This window comes from Amia ocellicauda, chromosome 5 (genome assembly GCF_036373705.1).
Source record: "Amia ocellicauda isolate fAmiCal2 chromosome 5, fAmiCal2.hap1, whole genome shotgun sequence".
NCBI lineage: Eukaryota > Metazoa > Chordata > Actinopteri > Amiiformes > Amiidae > Amia > Amia ocellicauda.
The window spans coordinates 43,019,812-43,036,471 of NC_089854.1; the positions used below are offsets into that span (position 1 = coordinate 43,019,812).

The 16,660-nt window shown below is 41.0% G+C and overlaps 1 protein-coding gene across 3 annotated transcripts in view; it reads left to right on the plus strand.

Moving 5' to 3' along the window:
* abcc9 (ATP-binding cassette, sub-family C (CFTR/MRP), member 9) overlaps window positions 1–16,660 on the plus strand; it is a 56,415-nt gene that overhangs the window by 32,304 nt on the left and 7,451 nt on the right. For all 3 annotated transcript variants that reach the window (XM_066705319.1, XM_066705320.1, XM_066705321.1), the window contains 8 exons: window positions 554–656; window positions 857–964; window positions 10,389–10,509; window positions 12,616–12,746; window positions 13,015–13,093; window positions 14,738–14,846; window positions 15,699–15,802; window positions 16,488–16,621. In XM_066705319.1, coding sequence (XP_066561416.1) covers window positions 554–656; window positions 857–964; window positions 10,389–10,509; window positions 12,616–12,746; window positions 13,015–13,093; window positions 14,738–14,846; window positions 15,699–15,802; window positions 16,488–16,621 — 889 coding nt within the window. The remainder of the gene's footprint in view (window positions 1–553; window positions 657–856; window positions 965–10,388; window positions 10,510–12,615; window positions 12,747–13,014; window positions 13,094–14,737; window positions 14,847–15,698; window positions 15,803–16,487; window positions 16,622–16,660) is intronic.

Sequence of the window (16,660 nt, forward strand, 5' to 3'; positions counted from 1 at the left end):
GTGACACTGGAAACTGAACTCACACTAGTGCATCTATAGTAGAAGGTGGAGGCAGGCTGCTATGGATTAACTAAAACTGTTAAAATGGGATAAGAAGTGATGTTCTGTTTTGCAAACCTAGTAACCAACCATATGAAGGAAAATCCATACCAAAATAAGTACACAGAGGAAAATAATAAAAAAAAAAAAATGTTGATATAAATGTTGAAATAAATAAATGTTTGAATATATAAATAAATACATGCTCTTTTCTCTTAGTATTTGCTTTTATGGATAGTCATCCATACAGCCAAAACAATCTATTGGCTTTTTGGCAGTTCCCCAAATAATACCTCTGATCACACCACAGCAATTCAAACTGATCAAAGAGGGTTGGATATGGATTTTATACCTGCAATTAACAGAAGCATTTACATTTTGCATTAGATAACAGGTCAATTATGACTTGCTCAATTTTGCAACCTAACCCACAGAAGAACATTTGCTATTTTCATTAGTTTAATTTGTTATCTCTTGTTCTGCTCAGCTGAGTTTTTTCTCCTGTGCTCTGCAGGCACGAGGCTCGCTTCAAGCAACGAATGCTGGAGCTAACAGACACCAACAACACGGCCTACTTGTTTCTATCGGCTGCCAACAGGTGGCTGGAGGTCAGGACGGTGAGTGTTTTTCCACACATCCCAGAAGATACTACATACAATCAAAGCTTCCATCTCCATCTCCATTTGCCAATGCCTAAGTCACAATTGTTGAGTAGGTGAGGGAGTGAACCCTTTAGAGGGCATTGGCAGCCCAGGGCAGGACAGTAGTGTTGCCTCTGCTGGTAAGAGATTACCTTCTCCACTGCTTGTCCCCTCAGGATTACCTCGGCGCCGTGATTGTCCTGACTGCAGCTGTGGCTTCCATATGCAGCTCAGAAGTTCTCCAATCAGGGCTGGTAGGCCTTGGCCTGACATATGCCCTTACTGTAAGTACACAGATCTGACCGCCTTCACCGTAATGTTCTGTTATTCAGTGTGGACTTTCTGATGCTGGAAGTGTGTGTTTTATAGACACTATATTATTATTATTATTATTATTATTATTATTATTATTATTATTATTATTATTATTATTATTATTTCTTGGCAGACGCCCTTATCCAGGGTGACTTACAACATAAGTGCAAAACAAAGTGCAAAAATACAGTTCAATAAAGGCATCAATCTTTCTAAATTCAATTTACATAAAACATAGCAATTCAAAATTTAATACATTTTACAACTTTTAATTTACAATTTACACAGGCAAGTACAGTAAGTGAGGTCCTACATCCTGGACGGTAAAAGCTAAGTGCTGTCAAGATGTAGGGTCACAGTCAGGGTCTACAAGGAAACAAGGAGGAAACAAATTAAAACGCAAGAAGCATAATAACAATCTGTGAAGTGCTTTCTGACGGGGGTTAAAATGACTAATATTATAAGTACTGTCTGATAAGATGTGTCTTGAGTAAGCGCCGGAATAAGGTCAAGGACTCTGCTGTTTTGACTTCGGTGGGAAGGTTGTTCCACCATTTAGGGGCCAGGGATGAGAAGGAGCGGCTCTGGAGGAAGGGGAGTGGAGAGGAGGTAGAGGCACTGGAGGAGCGCAGTGGTCTGCAGGGAATGTATGGAGAGACGAGTGTCTGAAGGTAACTTGGTGCAGTGTGGTTGAGACAGCGGTAGGTGAGGGTCAATGTCTTGAACTGGATGCGTGCCGGTATCGGGAGCCAGTGGAGGGAGCGGAGCAGTGGAGTAGCGTGTGCGAAACGGGGCAGAGAGAATATCAGACGAACTGCAGAGTTCTGGATTAGCTGGAGCGGGCGGGTAGTAGTGGCAGGCAGGCCGGCCAGGAGGGAGTTGCAGTAGTCCAGAAAGGAGAGGACCAGTGACTGGACAAGCAGCTGAGTCGAGTAGTCGGTGAGGAAGGGACGGATTCGGCGTATGTTGCTCAGGAAGAATCTGCAGTTGCGTGTCAGTGTGGTGATGTGCTGGGTGTAGGAGAGCGCAGGATTGAGGGTGACTCCTAGATTTTTAGCGGAAGAAGAAGGAGAGAGTGTGGTGGATTCCAAGGGGATCGAGATGGGAAGGTCAGCAGAAGGTGAGGAAGAGTTGGGGAAAAATGGATGGAGGATGGAGTGATCAACGGTATCAAATGCTGCGGAGAGGTCAAGGAGGATGAGGACTGAGGAGAGGGAAGCTGCCCGAGCACAGCTGAGGGAGTCAGTGACTGCCAGGAGAGCCGTCTCAGTGGAGTGAGCTGTGCGGAAGCCGGATTACAGAGGATCAAGCTAAACAACAAACCACGTAAACAATCAATGTAACTCTTAACTAAATTAGGAAATGCGAGAGAAAAAAGCGATACTTAGCTGCGGCGACTTGAGCGACTTCTCAGCCCGAGTGTCCAGTGGCAACGACAGAAATACACCGGCTAATTTAAACTGAGTTAGACAATAAACTAACAAGGCTGGTCAGGATGTCCCTCCCTCCCACGCAGGACTGCTAATAGCACATTTAGTGTCCGCTTAATATCTGAATACAGACAAAGACAGTGCCAGACACACGCAGTTACACTGAACAATAGCTCGTAGTAATGCTAAATAAATGCTAAATATTCACAGCCTACAGTGTAACGCATTATCCAGGGCGACTATCACATATCACATTATTTTTACATACAGTTACCCATTTCTACAGCTGGGTTTTTACTGGAGCAATCTAGGTAAAGTACCTTGTTCAAGGGTACAAAAGCAGTGTCCCACACCTGGAATTGAACCCGTGACTCTCCAAAGAGGAATCCAGACCCCTAACTACTACTCCACACTGATGCCCACTTATAGGATCACCTGGTTCAAAATTATAGTTAATGGAAAACATTTTGTTCTTGTTTTTATCAACCCTTAGTGCTTACATTCTGGGCTCTTTAGGCAGTTAAGTCCAGTTGCTGGTCTCTGTTTATGTGTATGAAGTACATTATGATTTATAGGGTGCTGTTTATATAAGCTGAGGGTAGCCTATCATTCACATGCATCTTTTAATATAGCTATAAGGCAGCACTGTGGAGTAGTTGTTAGGGCTCTGGCCTCATAACTGGTAGGTTGTGGATTCAAATCCCAGGTGGGGCAGTGCTGTTGTACCCTTGAGCACTGCCCAGTAAATGCCCAGCTGTATAAATGGATATAAATGTATGTCACCCTGGATAAGAGTGTCTGCTAAATGACAAATAATGTAATATAAATGAAACATATATTTTTCTCTAATATATACAGTACTGTGCAGAAGTTTTAGGCAGGTGTGAAAAAATGCTATAAAGTTAGAATGCTTTCAAAAATAGACATGTTAATAGATTATATTTATCAATTAACTAAATGCAAAGTGAGTGAACAGAAGAAAAATCTAAATCAAATCCGTATTTGGTGTGACCACCCTTTGCCTTCAAAACAGCATCAATTCTTCTAGGTACACTTGCACAGTTTTTGAAGGAACTTGGCAGGTAGGTTGGAGAACTAACCACAGTTCTTCTGTGGATTTAGGCAGCCTCAGTTGCTTCTCTCTCTCCATGTAATCCCAGACAGACTCAATGATGTTGAGATCAGGGCTCTGTGGGGGCCAAACCATCACTTCCAGGACTCCTTGTTCTTCTTTACACTGAAGATAGTTCTTAATGACTGTCGCTATATGTTTGGGGTCATTGTCATGCTGCAGAATATACACTCACCTAAAGGATTATTAGGAACACCTGTTCAATTTCTCATTAATGCAATTTTCTAATCAACCAATCACATGGCAGTTGCTTCAATGCATTTAGGGGTGTGGTCCTGGTCAAGACAATCTCCTGAACTCCAAACTGAATGTCTGAATGGGAAAGAAAGGTGATTTAAGCAATTTTTAGCGTGGCATGGTTGTTGGTGCCAGACGGGCCGGTCTGAGTATTTCACAATCTGCTCAGTTACTGGGATTTTCACGCACAAGCATTTCTAGGGTTTACAAAGAATGGTGTGAAAAGGGAAAAACATCCAGTATGCGGCAGTCCTGTGGGCGAAAATGCCTTGTTGATGCTAGAGGTCAGAGGAGAATGGGCCGACTGATTCAGGCTGATAGAAGAGCAACTTTGACTGAAATAACCACTCGTTACAACCGAGGTATGCAGCAAAGCATTTGTGAAGCCACAACACGTACAACCTTGAGGCGGATGGGCTACAACAGCAGAAGACTCCACCGGGTACCACTCATGTCCACTACAAATAGGAAAAAGAGGCTACAATTTGCACAAGCTTACCAAAATTGGACAGTTGAAGACTGGAAAAATGTTGCCTGGTCTGATGAGTCTCGATTTCTGTTGAGACATTCAGATGGTAGAGTCAGAATTTGGCATAAACAGAATGAGAACATGGATCCATCATGCCTTGTTACCACTGTGCAGGCTGGTGGTGGTGGTGTAATGGTGTGGGGGATGTTTTCTTGGCACACTTTAGGCCCCTTACTGCCAATTGGGCATCATTTAAATGCCACGGCTTACCTGAGCATTGTTTCTGACCATGTCCATCCCTTTATGACCACCATGTACCCATCCTCTGATGGCTACTTCCAGCAGGATAATGCACCATGTCACAAAGGTCTAATCATTTCAAATTGGTTTCTTGAACATGACAATGAGTTCACTGTACTAAACTGGCCCCCACAGTCACCAGATCTCAACCCAATAGAGCATCTTTGGGATGTGGTGGAACGGGAGCTTCGTGCCCTGGATGTGCATCCCACAAATCTCCATCAACTGCAAGACGCTATCCTATCAATATGGGCCAACATTTCTAAAGAATGCTTTCAGCACCTTGTTGAATCAATGCCACGTAGAATTAAGGCAGTTCTGAAGGCGAAAGGGGGTCAAACACAGTATTAGTATGGTGTTCCTAATAATCCTTTAGGTGAGTGTATTTGGGGCCAATCAGATGCCACCCTGATGGTATTGCATGATGGATAAGTATCTGCCTGTACGTCCCCGCATTGAGGAGACCATTCATTCTGACCAAATCCCCAACTCCATTTGCAGAAATGCAGCCTCAAACTTGCAAGGAACCTCCACCATGCTTCACTGTTGCCTGTAGACACTCATTCATGTACCGCTCTCCAGCCCTTCGGTGAACAAACTGCCTTCTGCTACAGCCAAATATTTCATATTTTGACTCATCAGTCCAGAGCACCTGCTGACATTTTTCTTCACCCCTGTTCCTGTGTTTTCGTGCACAGTTGAGTCACTTGGCCTTGTTGACACGTCGGAGGTATGGCTTTTTGGCCGCAAGTCTTCCATGAAGGCCACTTCTGACTAGACTTCTCCAGACAGTAGATGGGTGTACCAGGGTCCCACTGAGCTGATTCTGAGCTGATGGCATTGCTGGACATCTTCCAATTGCAAAGGGAAGTAAGCATGATGTGTCTTTCATCTGCTACAGTAAGTTTCCTTGGCCGACCACTGTGTCTACGGTCCTCAACGTTGCCCGTTTCTTTGTGCTTTTTCAAAAGAGCTTGGACAGCACATCTGGAAACCCCTGTCTGCCTTGAAATAATTTCTGCCTGGTAGAGACCTTGCTGATGCAGTAGAAGTACCTTGTGTCTTGTTGCTCTGCTCAGTCTTGCCATGGTGTATGACTTTTGACAGTAAACTTCACTGAGGAAGCTCACCTTGTAAGCTGAGTTTGGCTGTTCCTCACCCAGTTTTATTCCTCCTACACAGCTGTTTCTGTTTCAGTTAATGATTGTGTTTCAACGTACATATCCTACATATTGAATTGATGATGATTAGCACCTGCTTGGTATAATTGTTTAATCATACACCTGACCAGGGCTTGACATTAACACCCACCCACCCACCAAATGCGGGTAGAATTCGGCTGTGGCGTGTAACGTAGTCACTCTTACTAGCCACTTTGGCGGGTGGCATTCTATATATCTATATATATATTTTTTTTTTATGTAGTCGTCTCAAAAGATATCTGAAATAATAAACTCATTGCAATGTGAGTGACACTACGAGCTACGACCCTACAACTCCCATGAGCACTACCTGCATACAGTGTTTGATTAGTCCATTTGTGTTAGGCCTATTGGCTTGTGCCTTACTTGTTATGGCGGCACAAAACAGGTGTAAGAAAACCCAGAGAGCAGACAACAAAACACAAGAGAAAAACTGATGATGAAACCGAACATGAAGAGGAGACAAAGAAAAAGAAAAGACTGTTCAATGAAAAGTGGAGGTCCGGTCGAGAATGGCTGGTGTATGATCCAGTCAAGAAAATCATGTACTGCACTGATTGTAGGATGTACAGCAGTGAAAAGGTGAAGGGGGTCTCTTTTGTGGTTGGCACAAGCAGTTTAGAAGTCGAAACCATAAAGGACCATGACATTTCCGTCGGTCATATCAAAATCATTGTGACTAAATGGGTGAAGATGGATGGTTCGCCACAAGACAGTGTTGCGGTGAAGTACCCGGTCCTCGTGAAACTTTTGCACAATACTGTATCTACATATATGTATATATCTATAGAGCTCTGAAAAAAATTAAGAGACCACTGCAATGTTTTTTTAAATTAGCATCTCTACATGTATGGCAGCCATTCCATTCCAGTGTCTGTTGAATTCCAACACAGGCACACCTCATTCTACTGAATGAGGTACTGATTAGGTGATCACCTGAACCAAGTATAAAAACCACTGCTGTGGTCATCACTATCCTCTTGCAATAGGACCAGCTGGATGGCAAAAACAGTGCTGGTGGTACCTCAAAAGTAATTGGAATCAAAAAATAACTATTGACCGTGCCAAAAGAGTTGAAAAGGAAAGTTTTGAGTGAGGAAAAGAAGGGTTCAATTCTGGCTTTACTGGCAGAGGGATACAGTGAGCGTCGGGTTGCTTCCATCTTAAAATTTCAAAGACGGCAGTTCATAAGAACAAGGTCAAGCGAGGGCGAAAACGACTCTCCACTGACCGGGATGACTGCCAACTCATTCGAATGTCACTCAACAACCGTAGGATTACATCAAGTGACCTACAAAAAGAATGGCAAACGGCAGCTGGTGTGAAGTGCACGGCGAGGACGGTTCGAAACAGACTCCTAGGGGCAGGATTGAAGTCGTACAAAGCTAGAAAAAAGCCCTTCATTAATGAGAAGCAAAGAAGAGTCGGGCTGAGGTTTGCAAAAGACCATAAGGATTGGACCGTAGAGGACTGGAGTAAGGTCATCTTCTCTGATGAGTCCAATTTTCAGCTTTGCCAACAACTGGTCATCTAATGGTTAGACGGAGACCTGGAGAAGCCTACAAGCCACAGTGACTCACATCCACTGTGAAATTTGGTAGAGGATTGGTGATGATCTTGGGGTGCGTCAGCAAGGCTGGATTCGGACAGATTTGTCTTTGTGAAGGATGCATGAATCAAGCCACGTACAAGGTTGTCCAGGAAGAAAACTTGCTTCCTTCTGCTCTGACAATGTTCCCAAACTCTGGGGATTGTTTTTTCCAGCAGGACAATGCTCCATGCCACACAGCCAGGTCAATCAAGGTGCGGATGAAGGACCACCAGATCAAGACCCTGTCATGGCCAGGCCAATCTCCAGACCTGAACCCCATTGAAAACCTCTGGAATGTGATCAAGAGGAAGATGGATGGTCACAAGCCATCAAACAAATGGGTCTATGTGGACTCCAATAGGAGTCTATGTGGACTCCTCACTTTCTCTATCCAAGCAATGTGGGGAAGCAATAAAAAAGGCAAACAGAATGCTAGGGTATATTGTCAAAAGTGTAGAATTTAAAACAAGGGAAGTAATGTTAAGACTGTACAATGCACTAGTTAGACCTAATCTGGATACTGTGTACAGTTCTGGGCTCCACACTTCAAGAAAGATATCGCTGCTCTAGAGGCAGTTCAGAGGAGAGCAACCAGACTTATTCCAGGTCTGAAGGGAAAGTCCTACAAGGAGAGACTGAGGAACTGAACCTTTTCACCCTGGAACACAGGAGACTACGTGGGGACTTGATCCAAGTCTTCAAAATCATGAAAGGCATCGACCACATCAAACCAGAGGAGCTCTTCCAGATCAGCAGGGACACACGCACCCGGGGACACAAATGGAAATTGGGCTTCAAGGCATTCAAAACGGAAAACAGGAGACTCTTCTTTACACAGAGAGTTGTCACAATCTGGAATAAACTACCCAGCGATGTGGTAGAAGCTGAAAGTTTGGGAACATTTAAAAATAGACTGGAAAGAATCCTTGGATCACTTAGTTATTAATGGACACCAAACGAGCACGATGGGTCAAATGGCCTCCTCTCGTTTGTAAACTTTCTTATGTTCTTATGTTCTATAAATAGTAAAACCAGAGAAACTGATAATTTTGCACTGGTCTCTTTATTGTTTCCAGAGCTGTATATACGTATGTGTGTGCATGCTGCAAAATAGGAAAGGTTAAAGTGTGTGTCCATTTCTAAGCTAAATACAAAAATGTAAAAGAACATTCTAGAATGTGAACAGTATATGCAAGCAATCCTTACAGAGCATGTGGATGGATCTGGGTCTGGATCTGGTTTGTGTTTATTGCAATAACTTCAGGTCCTTTTCCAGACTTCCCCTGGTTGAAGGCTCTGTATAGTGTCTGTATTTTAGTAGTGGATTATATAAGGGCATAAGTCATGGGACATATGACATGTCATCTGTCCATGTTCAAAACACCAAAGATTAGACAGATTGCTTTACTCTGAACTTTCCCCACTTCAAAGAAGTACATTTATGATGTGTAAATCACACCCTGAGGACAGTGCTTGAAATGGGGCCGTGACTGGGCAATGTATGACTCAAGTGTTACCTCGCTTTAAATGAATTCAGCAACTAAAGAGCATTTTCAGTATTTATTTTTATTTTATTTTTTATGAGGTGATCTTGAGAATGTTTAATAACTCTGAGTGCCATGATCTAGCAGCCCAGACATGAGTCTAAAGATGTATGGTACGTATTTTCCATTTTGAAAGTGATGTTATGGTGCCAGTTTGTGAGTTTCTTTTATCATTAGAAATCTAACTGGCCTTCTCTTAAAAAGCCCTGTATGTGCTGTTTCACTTGTGTACTTAAAAGAGTTCAGATCCATTACAGAACTGTAAATATTATGGCAGTACAAGTTTAGTATGGTATAGGGTATGCAGGGGTTTGTTTTAGCTTTAGAGGTGTGTAGAAATGACTAGATGGACCACAGTTTAAACCAAACTTATTGTACAATACATTTAATATAATTAACTTGAATGTATATAATATTAAAAATATAATCATAAAACATTGTAATTATTGTCATAAATTCAGTGGAAGATTGTTTAGTGAGTTCCTTATTAAATACAACCTTTAAATGACAGAATTTTTTTCAAACTATGGGTGTGTTTTGTGTTTGTTTTTAATTAGTCTTCTCTTTGTTACTGTATGAACTTTTGTATAAAACATATATATGTATATATAATATCTATATATACCTATCCATTTTTTTTACAATGCTATGTAACATTGTGCAGATCTCAGTACACTTCCACCAAACCTCTGCAGCTCTGTTCAATCTCCCTGATTAGTTCTGTACAATAACAAGACATTTGATCATAAAACTGTGCTCCCCTTTTTTTTTCTTTCTCAGACTTTGACTCTCTGGGTTCCATCAAAAAACATCTGAATGAAATACTGGGATTGATTAGCTACTAGCAACTGAACAGGCAACATGAGCTGAAGGCTCATCTAAACTTAATTTTGCTCTTATGTCCTTACAATCTCTTAAATCAAAACTTTGTGCCAACCGCTAATAGCAACGTACAAACCCATTATATTTATGAGCTGAAGAATTAGCTTCTGACTATAAATAAAGCCATCCCTCAGTACAGGGTTGTAGCTTTGTAATAGCAGGTGGGTGAAAGATTGAATTTGATCCCAGCCAAGGTTTACAAACATACTGTATACTGGAGTATCTGTAATTATATTATTTGAATCTCCATTAGACAGTCCAAAATCAGCTTTGATTCTTTATTGCCATGAGGACTGTGATTAAGCATAATGAATTGGATAAAAAATTCCCATGAATGTCAAGAAAAGGCTATTGAAATATTTTGAAACCCTGCCCTTTTGGTTAGCCAGTAATATTTCACAAATGTAGAAAAGGGCAATAAACAGAGAAGTATATATTATTGATTGGTGTGTAAAGCATGTTGGAACACAGGTGCTCATTGGAGCTAGCTATGGTGAAAATGAGGAGAAATGGCTTTGACTTTATTTAATGATTATTTTCATCTAGGTCTACTCTGTATTGTCTTATTTTATTCTAACTCCTGCTTTGTTTCTGTGCTCTGTCCAGGTGAGCAACTATCTAAACTGGGTAGTGAGGAATTTGGCTGACTTGGAGGTTCAGATGGCAGCAGTGAAGAAAGTCAATGGGTTCCTGAGCACAGAGTCAGAAAACTACGAAGGCTCGATGGGTAAGGAGAGATCTATTGATAAATCAAATCATTTTACATTTGAAAAATATTTTTCTTCTTTCTTTAAGTGTAGAGCATCCAAACTAGCATCAACAACTGATATGCTGACAAGGGGAATATTGTATTTACATGTAAGATCCCCAATGTTGGCATCACATCTACGTAATAGATGAGTGACAGTTTGATATATTGAGGCATAATTTAAACACGTTCCATGGTAATGCTGGGAGGGTTCAGCCAAGAATACAAGTTGAGCAAAAAGGATTTAGTCTACTTTAAAACAATACCCTTGAACTTTTAAAGGCTTCAGACCTTTTACTGCTTGTAACGGACAATCCTACACTGTGACTGTGAGGCAATGGAAAAGTTTGAAAGATAACAGTAGCACATACAGCCTGGGAAGGGGGTGGGGGGGATGGCAGTTAAATAAATGTTTAAAACGTATTAAATAGCTGTCTCGTCATCCTTGCCAGTACATTTTTAAATTATGCGCAATTTGCTTTTTTCTGCATTCCTGAGAATGGATGACATCCAGCTTTCAGAGAAGGGCATTTTCAGTTTTCAGCATTTGTGTGCAGATCTTTGACAACGAAGGAACTGCAAGCCTTCTGTGCAATCCAGTCAGTCAATCACTGACACTACTACAATCTCACCAGAGCGATTTGCATTACGAGATCAATTTTATAAAATGATCAGTCACCCAGGATCTCAAAATCTTCTGGCTGAGGGCTATATAACCCTATTTCGATCCAACTTTTTCAGTTATTACGTCCCATTAAAATGCAGCCAAACTACATGAGAAGAAATGTAACACAATAGACAATTAACAGAATAATATTACAAGATAATATAAAAAATAAAAAACAAAACAAACTCCTATTGTTGTGCTCAACACTAATGTACCTCTGGAGGACTTTTCTAAAGAGTCCTTATATGAGTATTTAGAATATGACCCATACCTGCCAAGGTCCAGTCTCACAGCCTCCTACTAGAGTAAGTCAAGCACGCTATTCTTTGGCTAAAGTGCAGTTTTCACCATAATCAGGTTTTGTAGACAACACCATCATACACAAGCACATATTTCTATAGGCATCTCTTGCCAGCACGAGTACTTACCCTAGCAACCCCCGATTCCACAGATTTCCCACAGTAGTAAATTCCCGTAATCAAAATATAACAACCAGTTGAATTTATCCAGAACTTGATCGTAACTGATCTGGCCAAGCTTTCTGTAAATAAAAACAGACTGGTTCATTGGCGCATAATAGCTGAGACCCACAGGGACCCCGTTTGCTTTTATACATGTTCTTATCTTTCCACTGGGCCTATACTTGCATACCTTATATCTAAAACTTACATCAGATCTGTTGCACTTGACAACAGAATCCTTGGCAAGACAGATATTTGCATATTACAAAATACAGAGATACAAACGCTCTATAAACTGATATTTATGGTACCATGTACATGGTATTATAATCTTCGAGTGTAATGAAATCCACACTGAAACACAAAATAGGTTATTTTATTCTGAATATGGAAATGGTTGTCACAGTGTTGCACTGTTGTTTTAATTTTTGTCAGATGAACAAAAGATGTTACATTGGAAAGAATATGTGCCAATGACAGATCCACATTTTGAGATGAAATTGAGTATCGTTACTGACCGCTTCGAATGCAGCGCAATTATACTATGCTGTTGCAGACAGCAATCAAAGCACTGTACAATTCCTATTTACTACCGATTACAGTCTATCAGTGTGTTTGTTGGTCTGTCCCCTAATTAAAATGGCTTATAAGTTTCTATATAACACTTTAGAAATTTTTTGAATTGATTTAATGCATGAATACCACAGGAACAACCCATTCATATCTCACACATGTCCTCTGAGCTCTGATGCTGATCATATAAGCCTTAACCCAAACCCTAGTCTGTAACACTATCCCTAACCCTGTTATCCCTGTGATTAACATCACAATTCAGATTAAGTGGTTGAGGTATTCCTTTGTTATTCCGGTGGTATTCCTACATTTATTCATTAGCAATTTGTGCATTGTATAGTGTGACTGAGAGTCCCAGTGTGAAATGTGTGTTGTCTGTGGTAGATGTCTCCCAGGTGCCTGAAGACTGGCCCCAGCAGGGTGAGATTAAGATCCAGGACCTGTGTGTGCGATACGACCCCTTGCTAAAGCCTGTACTCAAGCATGTCAATGCTTACATCAATCCCGGGCAAAAGGTATAACTCTTTCACATTTTCAGAAGAAAAGTATGCAGCCTACTTATATGTGTTTTGAAACGTAGATATGTTGTCTAATTCATCTTTCCAGTGAGCATCAACATGTACCTGAAGTGTATTTATTGATAACAAACTGACCAATCAAACGAGCGTGCATGTTTTGCTCTAGAATAAAAGAAAAGAAAAAAGACATCACATGTGGAAAAAACTGTGAATTGTGGGCATCTGCAGCTGTTTTGCCTCATAGTGGTCTTGTGGTATCTCATAGGTGGGCATCTGTGGGCGGACAGGCAGTGGAAAATCCTCACTGTCTCTGGCCTTCTTCAGGATGGTGGACATGTTTGAAGGTTAGTTTCCAGGAATTATGTGATGGCTCATAAAAATAAAACAGAGCAAAGCACAGGCCTCCAGCATGGACCCCTATCCCCTCCACCCACCACTTCTTTCTGCTTTTAAGGAGACGTCTATTCCCTCCGAAATGTAGGGTATATACTGACTAATATCTTGTGTTTCAGTGAAGTAATGGGTGTAGTTTCATAATTCTAATGACATATACTTGAAACACTTGCAAGTCTGTACTAATGCATAGGGAACAGGGTAAGGTGTAGGGTCCTGAGACTCATTCACTGCATGGTATTTTTTGCAGTGTTCTTTCTCGGTGAAAACCATTATCATTTTATTCCTGTGCTTGGCACAGGTACAGGAAGTTTTTCATTGCTGTCTGGGATGGGAATATGGTTCCCCCTATAAAAACACATTAATGACACATTAGTAGTCTTCCTTACAGCATATTTCAGTATCAGGAATAATCACCTCACTTACACAGTGTATTTTACTAGAATCATTAGTCATTTTAAATGTTTTGATTAAGCATATGTAAGAAAATGTATCAGATGCTAACTGCACCAAAACAGTCACATTAACATTTAGATTTATGTCAGTGTACCTTTTTCCTGTGATCTTTTTTTGTATTTTATTATTTTAACACTATCAGCAAGAAGTGGTTAATTTATCTTACAGGTTTATGTACATATGTCCTTAGGTATTTATTTAATTAATATTTATTTCCAACAAAGACAAAGCCTCATTGGTGAGAAGGGTGTTAAAGGCCTGTGGACAGTATAGAACAATTATACTGGATTCAATCTTACAAACAGCAGCATTATCAATACAATACAATACAATACTTGATTGCTAAATTTATTTGTATTCCATAATTTAGCTTAATTTGCTTTATTACTCAAAATAAGGCTCTCTAAACAATCAAAGTGTATCTATTAAACTGTTCCTAGCTTTTTTTCCCTTAAACATTGTAATCTTCTATTCATACCGATATGGCAATTGATTAGCCTAGTGCCTAAATAATAACAGATTTTTGGAATAGTCAACAATAAAATATTAATTAATTCCTATGAAAATTGGACAACTCTGTACATGAGGACAACTCATTTTTCTCACTGAAAGTAGTTTTTTTAAGGTTTAAATGGGGTTGGCAAGCAGAAGGGGTCGGGGTGACTTGAAAAGGTATGGGAAACACTGGGTTAGGCAATTAACTGGAAATATAATTTGCTCATTGTTTAGTCCCAGTGCTTGAATATCAAAACTGCAGCAGGACAGATCTATGCCAATACAAACGTGGCTGTTGCCAAGGGCCAAAATATGCAGTCTATTAGTTAATGTAAGGCCTTGTTTCAGAGATTAACTAAAAGTATAAATTCATTTATTTATATTTCTTACCAATGATCCATTTTAGAGACGAGAAATCTAAAGAATGTTTCTTCACTAGAGCAGCAGATGTTGTGCGAGTCCAACATTTGTGTGTGTGCGTGTGTGTGTGTGTGTGTGTGTGTGTGTGTTCACTTTTTTTACATTTTAAAGAGGAATTGACTTTTTCTGACCTATAACATTCTGTCACTGGAGGCTTATTTAATTTTGTACTTATTGACATTAAAACGCTTCTCTTACCATGTGATCTTTTTTGCTATCGCCAGGCAAGATCATCATCGATGGCATTGACATCTCCAAGCTGCCTCTGCACACACTGCGCTCCAGGCTGTCCATCATTCTGCAGGACCCTGTGCTGTTCAGTGGTTCCATTCGGTATGATCTATCTATCTATCAACTTCATACACAAGTTGTATATTTCTTTACTTTTTTGTTTTTCTTGGAAGAATATGGGCATTATAAATGAGTGTTGGGGTCATCCAATTCTTGCTGTGAATGTCTTTCCGTGGACAGCTTGTTCAGGGTTTTGGGTCAATAAACCTCTACCAACTGGACGACAGCGATGGGTTGAACGGTTCTCATGCTTGTAAATCAGTAAGACAGAGAGGCTATATACTGTAATACTCCAGTGGATATCTAGTTAAAAGAAGGAATTTTAAAGAATCAATTATTGTGGCCAGATCAAATCCCTGATGACCTGTAGTGCTGCAGCCATTTGCCTCATAGCAGAGCCAGTGCGATTGCCTATTATGGTCATTTACATGTTCTTTTACAGCTGTCTTCTGTGCAGCCATTTAATCCTTCCAGCAAACATTAGGAAACATTCGTTTTCATTCTTTCTGCATCTATGTATCACACTTCGCCATAATTGGGGGTAATCACTTTCCCATGCTACAGAACATTGGTTCTATCATCTATGCCTTTTCAATGTTGGAGTTTATTTGTATACTTACTTAGTAGATCCATTGTGTTAATGTATCTACTTTTGACCAATAACATCCACTGTGTTATATATTATTTGTATGTTGTTTTTATTTACTCTGGGTACTTGAAAATGAATGTATGTCGGAAACAAAAGGTATAAACTTTGTCATTATTTCCTGATCAATCTGCACTTGTATCAGCTTGCAGACCACCTGGTCGGATGGCCAGGACCACCACTCATCTGGTGATCACACTTAGAGAACCCTGTGTCTGTTGTACTCACTTATAACTGGATTATTTCAGGTTCAACCTGGACCCAGAGTGCAAATGCACTGACGACAGACTCTGGGAGGCCCTGGAGATAGCCCAGTTGAAGAACATGGTCAAGTCGCTGCCTGGAGGACTGGGTAAGCCTGAGAAATGATCTACTGCAGGAACAGAGAGTGGCATTAGCTTTAATGAACAGTAAATCTACCTGGGCAGACAGACTGGCTGCACTGTAATCATTGGTACAATTCATAATTACTGGTAGCAAACAGTTACAGCAGCAGTCGTAGTGGGAGCAGCAGCAAAAATCATCTATGCCCCGTTTCCACTGGCAGACGCATCCGGACGTGTCCGGCCCCGGACGCTTAAATGGGTGTTTTCACTGGCTAAGGGTCTGGACGCGTCCGTGTTTTGTGGACGGTTCACTTGCTGGTGCTAGACGTGTCTGTAAGCGTCCGTCACGCCCACTGAGGACATGATTCGCTTTCAGAATTGGAGGTGTGTGTTTGAATTGCAGATACATCAGATCAGATACATTGTGTCGGAAGATATAATCTCAAGTGCGGTGTGCGATTACGAAGAAATTGCAGTTTTATTATCAGCATGGAGTGAAATCCACGTACAGAAACAGTGACTGCTTACAGTTAATATCCGAGTGCATTAAAAACTTGGATTTCACAGGACCGGTGCAGTGCCGTGACTAGTTAGATGTAGGAGGAACAGGAACAGGAGTAACATTTATTTTAGCAGTAGTGGGAGCAGCAGAAGTAATAGTAGCAGCAGCCATAACATTGTTGAGCAGGTGTGTGTGTGTGTTGATTGCAGATGCAGTGGTGACGGAGGGGGGCGAGAACTTCAGTGTCGGCCAGAGGCAGCTCTTCTGTCTGGCCAGAGCTTTCGTGCGCAAGAGCAGCATACTCATAATGGATGAGGCCACCGCCTCCATTGACATGGCAACGGTGAGACCCTTCTGCACACCGGCCTAGTTATACCCTCCA